The sequence below is a fragment of the Scyliorhinus torazame genome, chromosome 17 (assembly GCF_047496885.1).
Source record: "Scyliorhinus torazame isolate Kashiwa2021f chromosome 17, sScyTor2.1, whole genome shotgun sequence".
In the NCBI taxonomy this organism is placed as follows: domain Eukaryota; kingdom Metazoa; phylum Chordata; class Chondrichthyes; order Carcharhiniformes; family Scyliorhinidae; genus Scyliorhinus; species Scyliorhinus torazame.
In genome coordinates this window covers 7,697,573-7,709,780 of record NC_092723.1, presented here as the reverse complement: position 1 = coordinate 7,709,780, position 12,208 = coordinate 7,697,573, and the positions used below count along the sequence as shown (strand labels likewise).

The window sequence follows — 12,208 nt, the reverse complement described above, 5'->3', positions numbered from 1 at the left end:
CTAGCCCAATGGGCCAAAATTCCTCTAAAACGCATCTGCCCTAGCTTTGAACTCATATCCGTCTCTAATTTCTCTCCAATCACCTCTCAGCTTATCTTGCCCATAAGAACTACCTCCTGCTGCCTCAAGCTAACTTCTACTAAATTGCTAATCGCACAAAATTCCTGTCCTGGTCTCCATGTCAGCTGATATTGTTAAAGGTTGTGCCGTCTTCTTTAAATCTGCCATTACCTCTCTCCTCAAAAATAAACCAGCCCTTGGTGCCACCGTTTTTGTGAACTACTGCTACATTTTCAATTTCCCTTTTCCTCTCCAAAGTCATTGAATGTGTTGTCAATTCCCAAATCCCCTCTTTCCTGGAACTACATGTTTGAATTCCCCCAAACAGGTTTCTGCCTCTGCCACAGAGCAGAAAATAGCTCTTACCAAAGTCACAAATAACATCCTGCGTGACTGCTGGAGAGGGAAGAAAGATTATGCTTAAGTAAAAAGCATACAAGATCCCCAATGCACTATAATGGTTTCCAGTTAAAATGTTTCAGGAGTTCAAGCTTTCACTTTGATGCTTTTTCCTTCTTAGCTTGAGTATTTTCCCTGGCAAGGCTGTCTACTTTCTTTGTAGGTTCAAGGTCATTTCAACTATATAGTAAAGATGTGCCAGGCACACACCGGTTTTAGAACAATAAAGCAGTTCTTTCTGCAGCATGCAAGCGAGAGAGAGCATGAGAGAGTGGGCGAGGGAGAAGGGAAGAGGGAGAGAGGGAGGGAGGGAGAGAGATTCTCCTCTCCAAAAAACAAAACCTGAACACACTGTCCTGACTAACAGGCTGCCTCAGCTGGAGTCCATTTCTTATAGGATCATGCTGAGTTTGGTCCATGGACCCAAAAATTATAAAACCAAACAAACAAAATGGAAACAAAAGGAAGGAAAAACAGGAGGAATATACTTCAAATATCCCATTAATACTAAAGAATACGGGGGCGCAATTAAATACCATCACTATCAGTAGAGATGAAGTATTAGACAAACTAATGGGCCTGATGTCATGATAGCCCTGGCCCTGATGGCTTGCATCCTAGGATCCTAAAAAAAAAGTAGCTACAGAGATAGTGGATGCATTGGTTGTAATTTTCCAAAAAGTACCGGAGGATTGGAAAATTGCCAATGTGACACTTCTATTCAAAATGGGATGGGAGGCATAAAACCGGTAACTACAGGCCAATTAGCCAAACTTCTATTGTTGGAAAAATGTTGGAATCAATTAAGTAACAGCAGCATATTTGGAAAATCATAATCGAATCCAGCGGTTAGCCTGTAACATTGTAGGTAGCAGATGAGGAACATATCAGCCATGAAAGAATGGCGGAGCAGACCTGATGGGCCGAATGGCCTAATTCTGCTCCCATGTTTTATGAATTTATGAACAGAGTCAACATGGCATCATGAAAGGGAAATCGTGTCTCAATAAATTATTAAGAGTTTTTTGAGGAAATCTCGACCAGAATGGAGAGAGGGGAACCAGTAGATGTGGTGTATTTGGACTTCCAGAGAGCATTTGATAGGGTAGCTCACAAAAGGTTAAATCAGAAGGTAAGGTCCATGCATGTTGAAAGTAGTATATTGGCATGGATACATAATTGGCCAAAGGGCAGGAAACAGCGAGTGGGGAAAAGAGGCTCATTTTCAGGTTGGCAACTTGTAACCAGTGGGTTTCCACAGGCATCAGTACCGGGATCACAACTGTTTATAATATATATCAATGACTTGGAGGAAGGAAGCGAATGTATTGTAGCCAAATTTGCAGATGACAAAAATAGGTGGAAAGGCAAGTTACGAGAGGGATACAAACAGTTTGCAAAGAGACTTTTTGGTTAGGTAAGTGGGCAAAAAGTTGGCTAATGGAGTTTAATGTGGGAGAAAGTGAAGTTGTTCATTTTGGAAGGGAGAACGAAAGAACAGAGTACTATTTAAATGGAGAAAAACTGAAGAAAGCTGCAACTCAAAGCGACTTGGGGGTACTTGTGCACGGAATACAGGAAGCTCGCACACAGGGGCAGCAGGGAATGAGGAAGGCTAATGGAATGTTGACCCATACTCCAAGGGGGTTGGAGTTCAAGAGTCTGACTGAACTGCACAAGGCACTGATCAGGCCACGTCTGGAATACTGTGCGCAGTTTCGGTCTCCTTAATTAAGGAAAGATATTGGGGTTGATTCGCCGTCTATTGATGCCGGAATTGCAAATCGCGATCAGGCGGAGAATCAAGTGTCAGCCAAAAATAGAGTTCTGCGCTGGGCACTCAATGGGGCGCCATGCTCCGGTGCCTCGATGACGGCGTGAATGTGTTCCATGCCCACGTGGCAATGCAAAACGCAAAGCAGCATTCGTTAACATTAACGGGCCCGACCCCACCGTCTCCATCCTCCTGCGATGCTCTGCCTCGCGGAAGTGACGCCATCGCGGTTCACTTGTGGTATTTAAAAATGGGGACCGGCGGCGCGGCCGCTGAGTGAGAGAGGAGGTAAGAAACGGGCCCAAAGGAGGTGCCACTCGCTGGGAACGTCTGCCAGGGTTGGGATGGGGTGACTAGGAGACTGGTCGTGGGTTCGAGGTGTCCGGGCACGGATCGCCATTACCGCGGCCTGCAAGGCTGCCATCAGGCTGCGTACTCCACCGGCTGCCCGCTGTGACCCGTAAATGTGCGGAGTGCCAATAGCTGCATGGATGCCCCTCCCCCGAACCCTCAGACCCCAGCCAACCCATCAACGGGAAGGGTAGCCAGTGGCTCACCAGGAGCTGCCACTCCTCAGTGCACCCATCCGAGGCACTACCCCACTGCAGGGGGAGCGGGGAAGCGTAGAGCGCACCCCAAACAGCGGACGCATGCACTGTGATCTTTGCCACCCATCCTGGCACCATCGATAGCACACGGCCCACCCAAGGAGGACACCCACAGTAGACCCCATGGAAGTGCGCAGCAAGGGGCTGCCGAGTGGGTCGCTGGCACGGGTAGCTATCATCAAGTTCATCTATTCCCCCGCCCGTAACAACAGCCATCTTAGCCTCAGATCACAGATCATTTTCTGTTGAAATGCTCATTCATCCATGCCTCAGATTACCTCTGGACTCTAATATTCCAATGCATTCCTGGTCTGTTAAATGTTATCCCCTGTAAACCCGAGATCACATAAGATTCCACTGACCATGTCTTAACGCGAGTTCTGATCCCCCATCAGCCCTGTGCTCGCTGATATACATCGACTCCCGATCAAGCGACACCTTGAATTTAAAACACTCATCCTTATTTGCAAATCCCTCCATGGCCTTGCCCGTCCCTATCTCCATAAATTCCTCAAACCCTACAACCTTCCGAGATACATGCTCACTTAATTCTGGCCCCTTGAGCATCCCCAATTTTAACTGCTCCACACCACTGGTGGCTACACCTCCAGTTGTCTGAGCCCTAAACTCTAGAATACCCTCCCTGCATAGTGCCACCCCTCTAATCCCACTTTGCTCACCTCCTTTAAGACAGGGAACCTGCCTCTTGGATCATGCTTTTGGTCAGCTGACCTGATATCGCTATGTGCCTCGGTGTCGTGTTATGTTTTGTGCTCCAGTGAAGCGCTGTGGGATGTTTTACCACATTGACGGTGCTTTATCAATACCAGTCATGATCACTATTACACCCCGCATACAAAAGCGGTACTACAGCAGTTACGCAGGAATTATTTCATGCATTTGTATCGAAGATCAAGTACCTCTTTTGTGTTCTTGAGTGCAAAGTGTACTGAAAACTAATGTACAATTCACATTAGCCTTCAATTCCTTTCCACACAGTCAAATCCAGAAAACAAATACAGCCCCAAAACAGCTGCATAATTTTATACAAAATGGGGATCTTGTGTCTAATGCAGGACACGTTGATCAGATAAAGTGCGTGCCAATCCTGCGGCGTTTCCACCTGCCTCGCGGTATCGTCCACCTCTGTCAACCCTGACTCTGCATTGCCCCACGAGCCTGGATTTCTCAAACGTAAATAGATCTCACCTTTACAGAGTAGGCCAGAGAGATTGTCACAGCCAGTGGGAGGCCCTCTGGTACAGCCACTACCAGCACAGTGACTCCGATGATGAAAAATTTCACAAAGTACTGGATGTAGATTGGGGTACAATCTGCCAGCCACGGCCTGCCTTGGAACCCAAAAGTGTTAATGACGAAAAACAACACAAGGATGATGACGGTTACTGCTGACATAAGCAGACCTGTGGACAACAAAAAGGGGGAAAAAAGAGTCAAAAGCAAAATTCAGCTTTATCGATCGTTTTTAGCAAGAGTTAAGAAGTCATTGTCGTTCACGCAGCATATAGCTAAACTGATTATCCATTTAGAAACAGATCGACACTTGTTTTTCACACTGCATATTACGATGATTTTGGTTTTAGTTCCACTTCCAATGTAAAAATGGCGGGCAGCATGTGGCACAGTGGTTAGTACTGCAGCCTATGGCGCTGAGGACCCGGGTTCGAATCCCGGCCCTGGGTCACTGTCTGTGCGCAGTTTTCACATTCTCCCCGTGTTTGCGTGGGTTTCACCCCCACAACCCAAAGATGTGCTGGTTAGGTGGATTGGCCACGCTGAATTGCCCCTTAATTGGGAAAAAAATAATTGGGTACTCTAAATTTATGAAAAAAAAAGTAAAAAGGCCGGAATTCTTTGACCGTTGGGATTCTCTTTTCCCGCTGGCAGCGCACCACTGCCCGTGGGTTTCCCGGTGGCGTGGGGTGGCTTCAATGGGAAATCCCGTTGACAAGCGTCAGAAGAGAGAATCCCGACGACAGCGAATGGCGTGCCACCGAGAAACATGCTGCTGGGGTCCAGAGAATCCCGCCCAAAATCTCTCCACCAGCAGAAACAGTCAAGCAGCCTTCAGATTGGATAATTACTACTCACATTGAACCAATATGGGAAAAGATGATTAATGTATTCAGTTTATTCAATATATTGAAGTTACTATTGACGTTAGGTAAGAGGAGGACCTCTTATTCTTCTGGTCAGTACCATAGATTTAAATGACAAAGACTTTTTAAAAATCAACGAACATGGCCAAAAGGTTTGAGCACTTTTTCCAGCAAACGTCACAGCAACACTTCCAGTTCAACTTGCTTTCATTAATTGAGAGGGGAGAGAGGTCAGAAGGAAAAGCATTATTTAATTAAGAGCTAACTATTCATCTCAGGAGAATACACTGAACTAGTCAAATGTTCGAAGAACAAAGAACACTTTTGCATTTGTTCTCTCGACAGTTACCATGGTTTCACTTCTCAGTAGGAAGGCAAGACGTAATTGTGTGTGGGTTTGCTATGCGGGTACACACATTGAGGATAGTGCAAGGTCATTTATTGCTTCACCATATCAATCAGGTGAATCTCACTTCATGAAAACGGTCTGGCAGGTGAGATTATATTGACCAGTTTCTTCAGCATGAACAGCATCAAGACACAGCTTGTAGATCCACCTTTCTCATCACCCCCCTAACCCCCTGGCACCAATTTTACAATATACCCTCAACATCTACAGATCAACAAAATGCATTTTCCAGACAAGAGAATTAACCCACTACTGAACTTGTTGGATTCCCGTTCTAACATCAATTCTTAAGCTGGTCTGCTGAATGAGAATCTGTTAACCGTAAATGCAAGTCTAAATGCTCTTCAAAGGTCAGTCGTTTCACTTAGTTTGGCTGGGGGCAAGAGGAGCTCACTCCTAAAAAATCAAACCCCATTAGACAATTGTGGATTGGCACTAATTGAAGTTGGAAGGCCAAGAACTAGACTGTTCCATCATCTTCACTGAAGGGGCAACAAAAGTATTGATCAGATATTCCACAATCAGTCTGGCTAGAGAATCGACCCAGGTTCTTCTAGACAATAAACACAGGTATGACCCCGAAGTTAAAGGAGCCGGAAATTTAAACAAAACTCTGGGTGTTGATCTGATCTTAAAGCTAACTTATTCAACCCTTCACAATTTAATTCCACAGGTTTTCCACTGATCACCTCAACACCAAAAGAACTACGGTAAAAAAATACAACATCTTCATCAATCCATATTGATTTTACCCTTCAAAACCCTAACTTGTCTGGATCAGTCCAACTAACAAACATCCTCACAGCATTCACCGAGCAGGACATTCCGGAATGATTATGCTAGTACAATCAGAAGGATCCCTTCAACTGCACACCTGGAAAATCTTTACATTCTTAAAATACATTTAAAGAGGGGCGCAGTGGTTAGCACTGATGCCGCACAGCACTGAGGCTTCGCTTCCCCCCCCCCTGGCCAACTCAAATGGCTCCTTAATTGGAAAAAATTAATTGGATACTCTAAATTCAAAAAATAAATAAATAAATTTAAAGAACCCAATTCCTTTTTTTTCTAATTAAGGAGCAATTTTAGCGTGCCAATCCACCACAACAATCTTTGGGTTGTGGGGGTGAGACCCACGCAGAAGCGGGGAGAATGTGCAAACTCCACACGGACAGTGACCCGGGGTCAGGACCGAACCCGGGTCCTTGGCGCCATGAAGCAGCAGTGCTAATCACTGCACCACCGTGCCGTCCCTGGAGGATCTCTACTCGTCGCCATTCTCAAAAATCTTTTCCCATTCCCCATCTTTCGTTTTCTCAAGCCAATTTGTTTCAACTAGCCAACCTACCCAACTTCATGGGCCTTAATCTTTCAAAGTCTCGGACACTAAACTTTATCCAAATACTTGAAAAAGCAAGTAAACGACAGACCCTAGACCTCTCTCCTCCACTAACAATACAGGAGTAGAGAACAAAGGAACCAATTACTTCTAACATTATGATTGCTCCTTCCTTGTTGCCTATGTTCTACAAATGAACATGAATGCTACTTTCCCCATTCCAGATGTTCACCTAACTTGCTTACAATTTGCTAGTTTACATCTCATTCCTATTTTCACTTGTCAGGATTTCATCTGGTAATTTCCAATTTTAACATACAGCTTCGATACTTATGGATCTTGTCTGTTGCAAACTTTTTTTTGTGGGTGGTCTGGAAAGACAGATGGCGGGGGGGGGGGGGGGGGGGGGGGGGGGAGAAGAGTGGTGTACAGAAATGGGGAAAAAAAAGCAGGCAACAATATACTTTTTAATTTCCTTTTACCTGCTTTTCCAATCTGCACTGCCAATTTGGTGAGCTTTCCCTGCAGGACAGATTTTTCTTTCTTTGGTATGTTTGATTTTTTCTTCTCTCTTTCTTCCGGGTCGCCACCCTCCTCGCTCTTCAATGGCTGTATCTCCAGCGCCACGCCGTCCTGAGCTTTAGCTGGGTCCAACAGATTGAAACAGATTTGCAAACACTCCATAATCAGTCAAAACCACTACCGATTGTACAAATATTTAGACAAAGACAATAGTGGGGAAATTTGATGTGTGAATAGAATATTGGGAGTGAGCGCTTAAGTAACGCTTTTATAATAGCCATGTGGGAGCACTGATAAAATGTAAGGTCTTCCAGCAAAGTGACAAGTGTATGAAACTATTAGATAATATTTCAGTCCCTACAAAAGAGGAAACAAATTATTTTTTATATTTAAGGTACATTGGATACTGCACTGATAATTCCTGCTGAGCAGTTGAGTCAAACTACGTCATTTGGCCCAATTTGATCCTCCTGTTTCCAAAGGTTCAATTGAAAAGTCATTTGCAAGAGATAAAACTAAGCAGCCATTGAGAAAATGTCAGATTTATATAGACTATTCCATTTAATGGAAATATTTTGTCACTTTTCCAAGCTGTATTTAATGTAACAAAATGAATCAAGCAAAAATGTGTACTGTTGAAACAGGGGATATAATTAATTTGACTATATTGCCTTGGTTGGATTACACAAGGGCAATGATTTATCAAAGACGACCCTAATGCATTGTAATATCATCTATCTGTCCTTGTGCTAACCAATAATATTATGTGCAGTTCATAAATAGCCAACAACTGCATCAGACACTGAGGTCGCAAATGGTGTCATTATATTTGACTCTCACTGTAAACATTACATGCCAATATCATTGATGCTTTCAGATGGATCCCAGCACATCAGCAATTAAGGAAATTAGTTGTCTGAGACTATAAGCATTTTTAAAATTGTAATTTCACTGTCGAAAGTATCACTTTGTTGGTTAAACCACAAAAAAAAGATCAGATTAAAAAAGGTGTAGATAGCGAAATTCAGTATCAAGTTTGCCACACTCACAAATGATGTTACAACTACAGTATCTCATTCTTAAGACAGCAAAAACAGACAAACCATGGACAGCTCGCGTCTGTAAATGAAGCATGTAGCACACAACAAATAAAAAAAGTACAATGTCCAATACTTCATTATGAAAAGGAGGAGGAAACAGTTGCTTATAACTAAAGCTGTACTACTGACCATATATTATGGGATATTACTCCCTCTACCCCCTCTCCTTAGTCTCTTGGCATGCAACATTAGGAAGCCAGGTGTACCCAAGACACAGAAGGGAAATTCCATTGGAAATCAGAACCCCTGAGGCAGCAGCTACTACCAGTGATGTTCCTTTCACCTTCAGTCTGAATAAAAGCAATTGCTGAGCGCGCACACGGTCGAGTCACAGGAAGCAGGAAGAAAGAAGCACGAGGAATCTCAAACAAAGAACCCTTAAAAAAATCAATTACGAAAAGGAGAAGGCGAAATAGTGGACAGACTGCAGTCCTTAGGGAAAATTAACGCGCTGTTTTAAGATTGAGAGCGACGTAGAATCAAGAGCAGACATTTAGTTATCGTAGCCATAGACTGGTCATCACATCAACTACCTAAACCACCGACCGACAAATGGGCAGCGCCACCTCCTCTTTCTGAATCTGCACCTCTCCTGCTCCTCCACCGCCCCTCCCTCCATCTATCCGCTAGATCTTTTCAAATTGTCGAAAGGGTTTCTTTGTTAGATGGTAATCATCTCTGGTCTTTATTTCTGGGTTGCGTATATTGAGCACTTCCAATCCTCAGGAATCTCTAATAAATATAGAAAACAAAAACTAGAGCTGTCCGTTAAAATCAGATTTATTTTAGTCCACGTGCCAAGGGTTCTGGTGATATGTTGCCCAGACCATTGTCTCAATTCCAGGAGTAAGGAGATATTTGGAATATGGAGAAGCACTCATTTCTGGTCCTTCTGCTGAGGGATGCAAGAATAATACTTCTGACCATTTTCACTATGTCAGGGTTTGTTGGTGAGGGCTCTGGAAGTCTTCTGCACGGGAGCAAACCTTTTCTCAACAAATGCAATTGATCCCCCCCCAAAAAGAGGATAAATCATCTTACTTGGGGGAAGAAGGGCATCTTTAGCAGCCAAAGACTGCAAACGTTAATTACTTTTATTCAACTCTATTGGGCGTCAGTGCTAATGACCAGTCTCCGGTCTTACATTAGGAGTCTGGGGCAGAAGACACTGGTGTAGGAGCCTTTGAAATTGCTAGTAGCCTGCTCTAGCCACACAGATTACACCTTTCCAAATGAGGAAATAAGAGTTGTTAGTCTTGAAGTGAGAGTTCCATTTGTGCAAGCAAAGCGGACGCGAAGGCCCCATGCGTGCCACCTTATTTAAAAGCACAAGTTGCAGGCATCATTTTTTCCATAGAGTCTCCATTCTTAACTACCATGGTAACGGATTTCCGTTCACAACTTTTCTTCCTTGAAGACAGGATGGTCTGCGCGGAGTCATTGTGTCCCAGAATCTACACAGAAGGGGAATCCTCCCTCGCCAGCAATAAAGCAATTCATAGTCAGGCGTCTACTGAACCTAAACCATGTCCCAACTTGAAGATAATTTCCGCAGCATCCTGCGTGTGTGTCATGGAAAAATAATTTCCTTGGTTGAGCAAAAATAGATGCCAAAGAGACATCCCGTTCAACATTCATCAACCCGGGTGAAGGAACAAGGGAGGGCGAACTCAGCTGATCCCAAGGTACTTCCGACCAAATTACGTATTAAGAGTCGTCATTGATAACAAACAGCAGGCAATTTATTCGCAAGGTACACACATTACAAAAAATAACAACCTGCTAATTTAATTTTGTTGACAATAATTGAAAGAGGAATGTTGGCTAGGGTGCAGAACGCTTTCCTCGTCAACGAGTGATATGGATCTTTTGCAGCTAACTGACAAGCAGGGGAGCCTAGATTTATCAACTCGTCTGAAAAAAACTCTGCTCCAATAGCGTAGCACTCCCTCGGTGTTGCACTGAAGCGTTGGTCTATATTATTTGCATCAGTTGTGGGATTACAACCCATCACCACCTGAGCATGCTACTAACTAAGCAAAGTTCACATCTAGATATATAATCCAAAATAAAAAATGACGTTTGCTGCAAGTGTCCAGAATGACAAGAGTCAGCTTTCCCATGGTATACCTAAGTACTCAGGGCAGACCGTGCTACAAATGCAAACAGGACTCAATGAAGATACCCTGTCTGTACTTATGCACAGGCCATCATTAAACAGCTGCAGTGGCATACATGGGGGCAGTCACCTACAGAAAGATCCTAAGGAGGGAATTTAAGCATTTCTTTACATTCTAGTTAAAATTCATGTTACGAAAGTATACAAGTACTATCAATGCTCAAACAGTGGCAAAAAGCTGAGGTATTGAAGTGACATCACAGGATGTAGCTGCTGCAGAAGTTAAGGGAGAAAAGAACTTAATTTCTAAAGATTTGATTTGTCCACTTTTCAGGCTGCTGATATCATTACCCCCCCCCTTGTAGTGAATGCCTGGCAGTTGAGGGAGAGATTTATTTTCTGGAGGATCATATAAAAATCATATAAATTCTATTCAGAAATTTGAGTTACGTCGAGTAGAGTTAAAGGCGGAACAAAAGTGTCTGGAGCCGTGGAAACTGGCCATCATTCATTCGTTTTGAGTTATGAAGATACTTCCAAAATCAAGCCAATTGCGCCATTTGAGAGGAGTCCAAGTGAGACTATTCAAGAGGGGTAGAGAGAATGGAGGGAACTATAGGCTAGTTAGGTTGTAGTCAGTAGTGAAAATTGTAGAATCTATTATTAGAGACACAGAAACAGAATATTTAAAACATAATAATAATATGGGTTGATCAAGTCAATAAAGATTTATGAAAGAAAAATCATGTTTTACGCATCTAAGGTTCATTTTGAGCTTTTGCTAACAGGGTAGATTATGGGGAAACTAATCGATGTAGGTAGGACATTTGAATTTTTGGAAAGTATTCAGTAAGGTGTCACACCACAATGGTTATCAAGTTAAGGCCCATGGGATTGGGGTAATATGTTAACATGGATGAGGATTGGTCCACAAGACCCAAGATAGAGGAGCACAGGTAGGCCATTCGGCCCATCGGGATCTGCTCCGCCATTCAATCTTGGCTGATATGCTTCTCATCCCCATTCTCCTGCCTCCTCCTCATAACCCAATCCCACGATTAATCAAGAACCTATCTATCTAGGTCTTAAAGACACTCAGTCACTTCTGCGGCAATGAGTTCCACAGGTTCACCACCCTCTGGCTGAAGAAATTCCTCCTCACCTCTGTTTTAAAGGATCATCCCTTCAGTCTGAGGTTGTGCCCTCGGATTCCAGTCTCTCCTACTAGTGGAAACATCTTCTCCACATCCACTCTCTCTAGACTTCTCAGTATTCCGTATGTTTTAATAAGATCCCCTCTCAACATTCTAAATTCCATCAAGTATAGACCCAGAGACCTCAAGGTCTCCTCATATGACATGTCCTTCATTCTTGTGAACCTCCTCTTGACCTCCAAGGCCAGTACATCCTTCCTTAGATACGGGGCCCAAAACTGCTCACAATGTTCCAAATGGTGTCTGACCAGAATATTATATAGCCTCAGCCGTACATCCCTGCTCTTGTATTCTAGCCCTCTCAACATGAATGCCAACATTGAATTTGCCTTCTTAACTGTCAGCTGAACCTGCATGGTACACCTTGAGAGAAGCCTAAACTAGGACTCTTTTAAGTTCCTTTCATTCCAAAGCCTTTTCCCTTTTAAAAAATTGTACATGCCAATATTCTTCCTCTCCTACCAAAGTGCATAACCTCATACTTTCCCCATTGTATTCCATCTGCTACTTCTTTGCCCACTCTCCTAGCTAGTCCAAATCCTTG

General features: G+C 43.6%; 1 protein-coding gene across 5 annotated transcripts in view; it reads right to left on the bottom strand.

Moving 5' to 3' along the window:
• Positions 1-12,208, bottom strand: part of LOC140393675 (plasma membrane calcium-transporting ATPase 1-like) — a 182,490-nt gene that overhangs the window by 73,978 nt on the left and 96,304 nt on the right. For all 5 annotated transcript variants that reach the window (XM_072479964.1, XM_072479963.1, XM_072479961.1 and 2 more), the window contains 2 exons: positions 7,192-7,353; positions 4,051-4,265 (listed from right to left, as the gene is read on the bottom strand). In XM_072479964.1, coding sequence (XP_072336065.1) covers positions 4,051-4,265; positions 7,192-7,353 — 377 coding nt within the window. The remainder of the gene's footprint in view (positions 1-4,050; positions 4,266-7,191; positions 7,354-12,208) is intronic.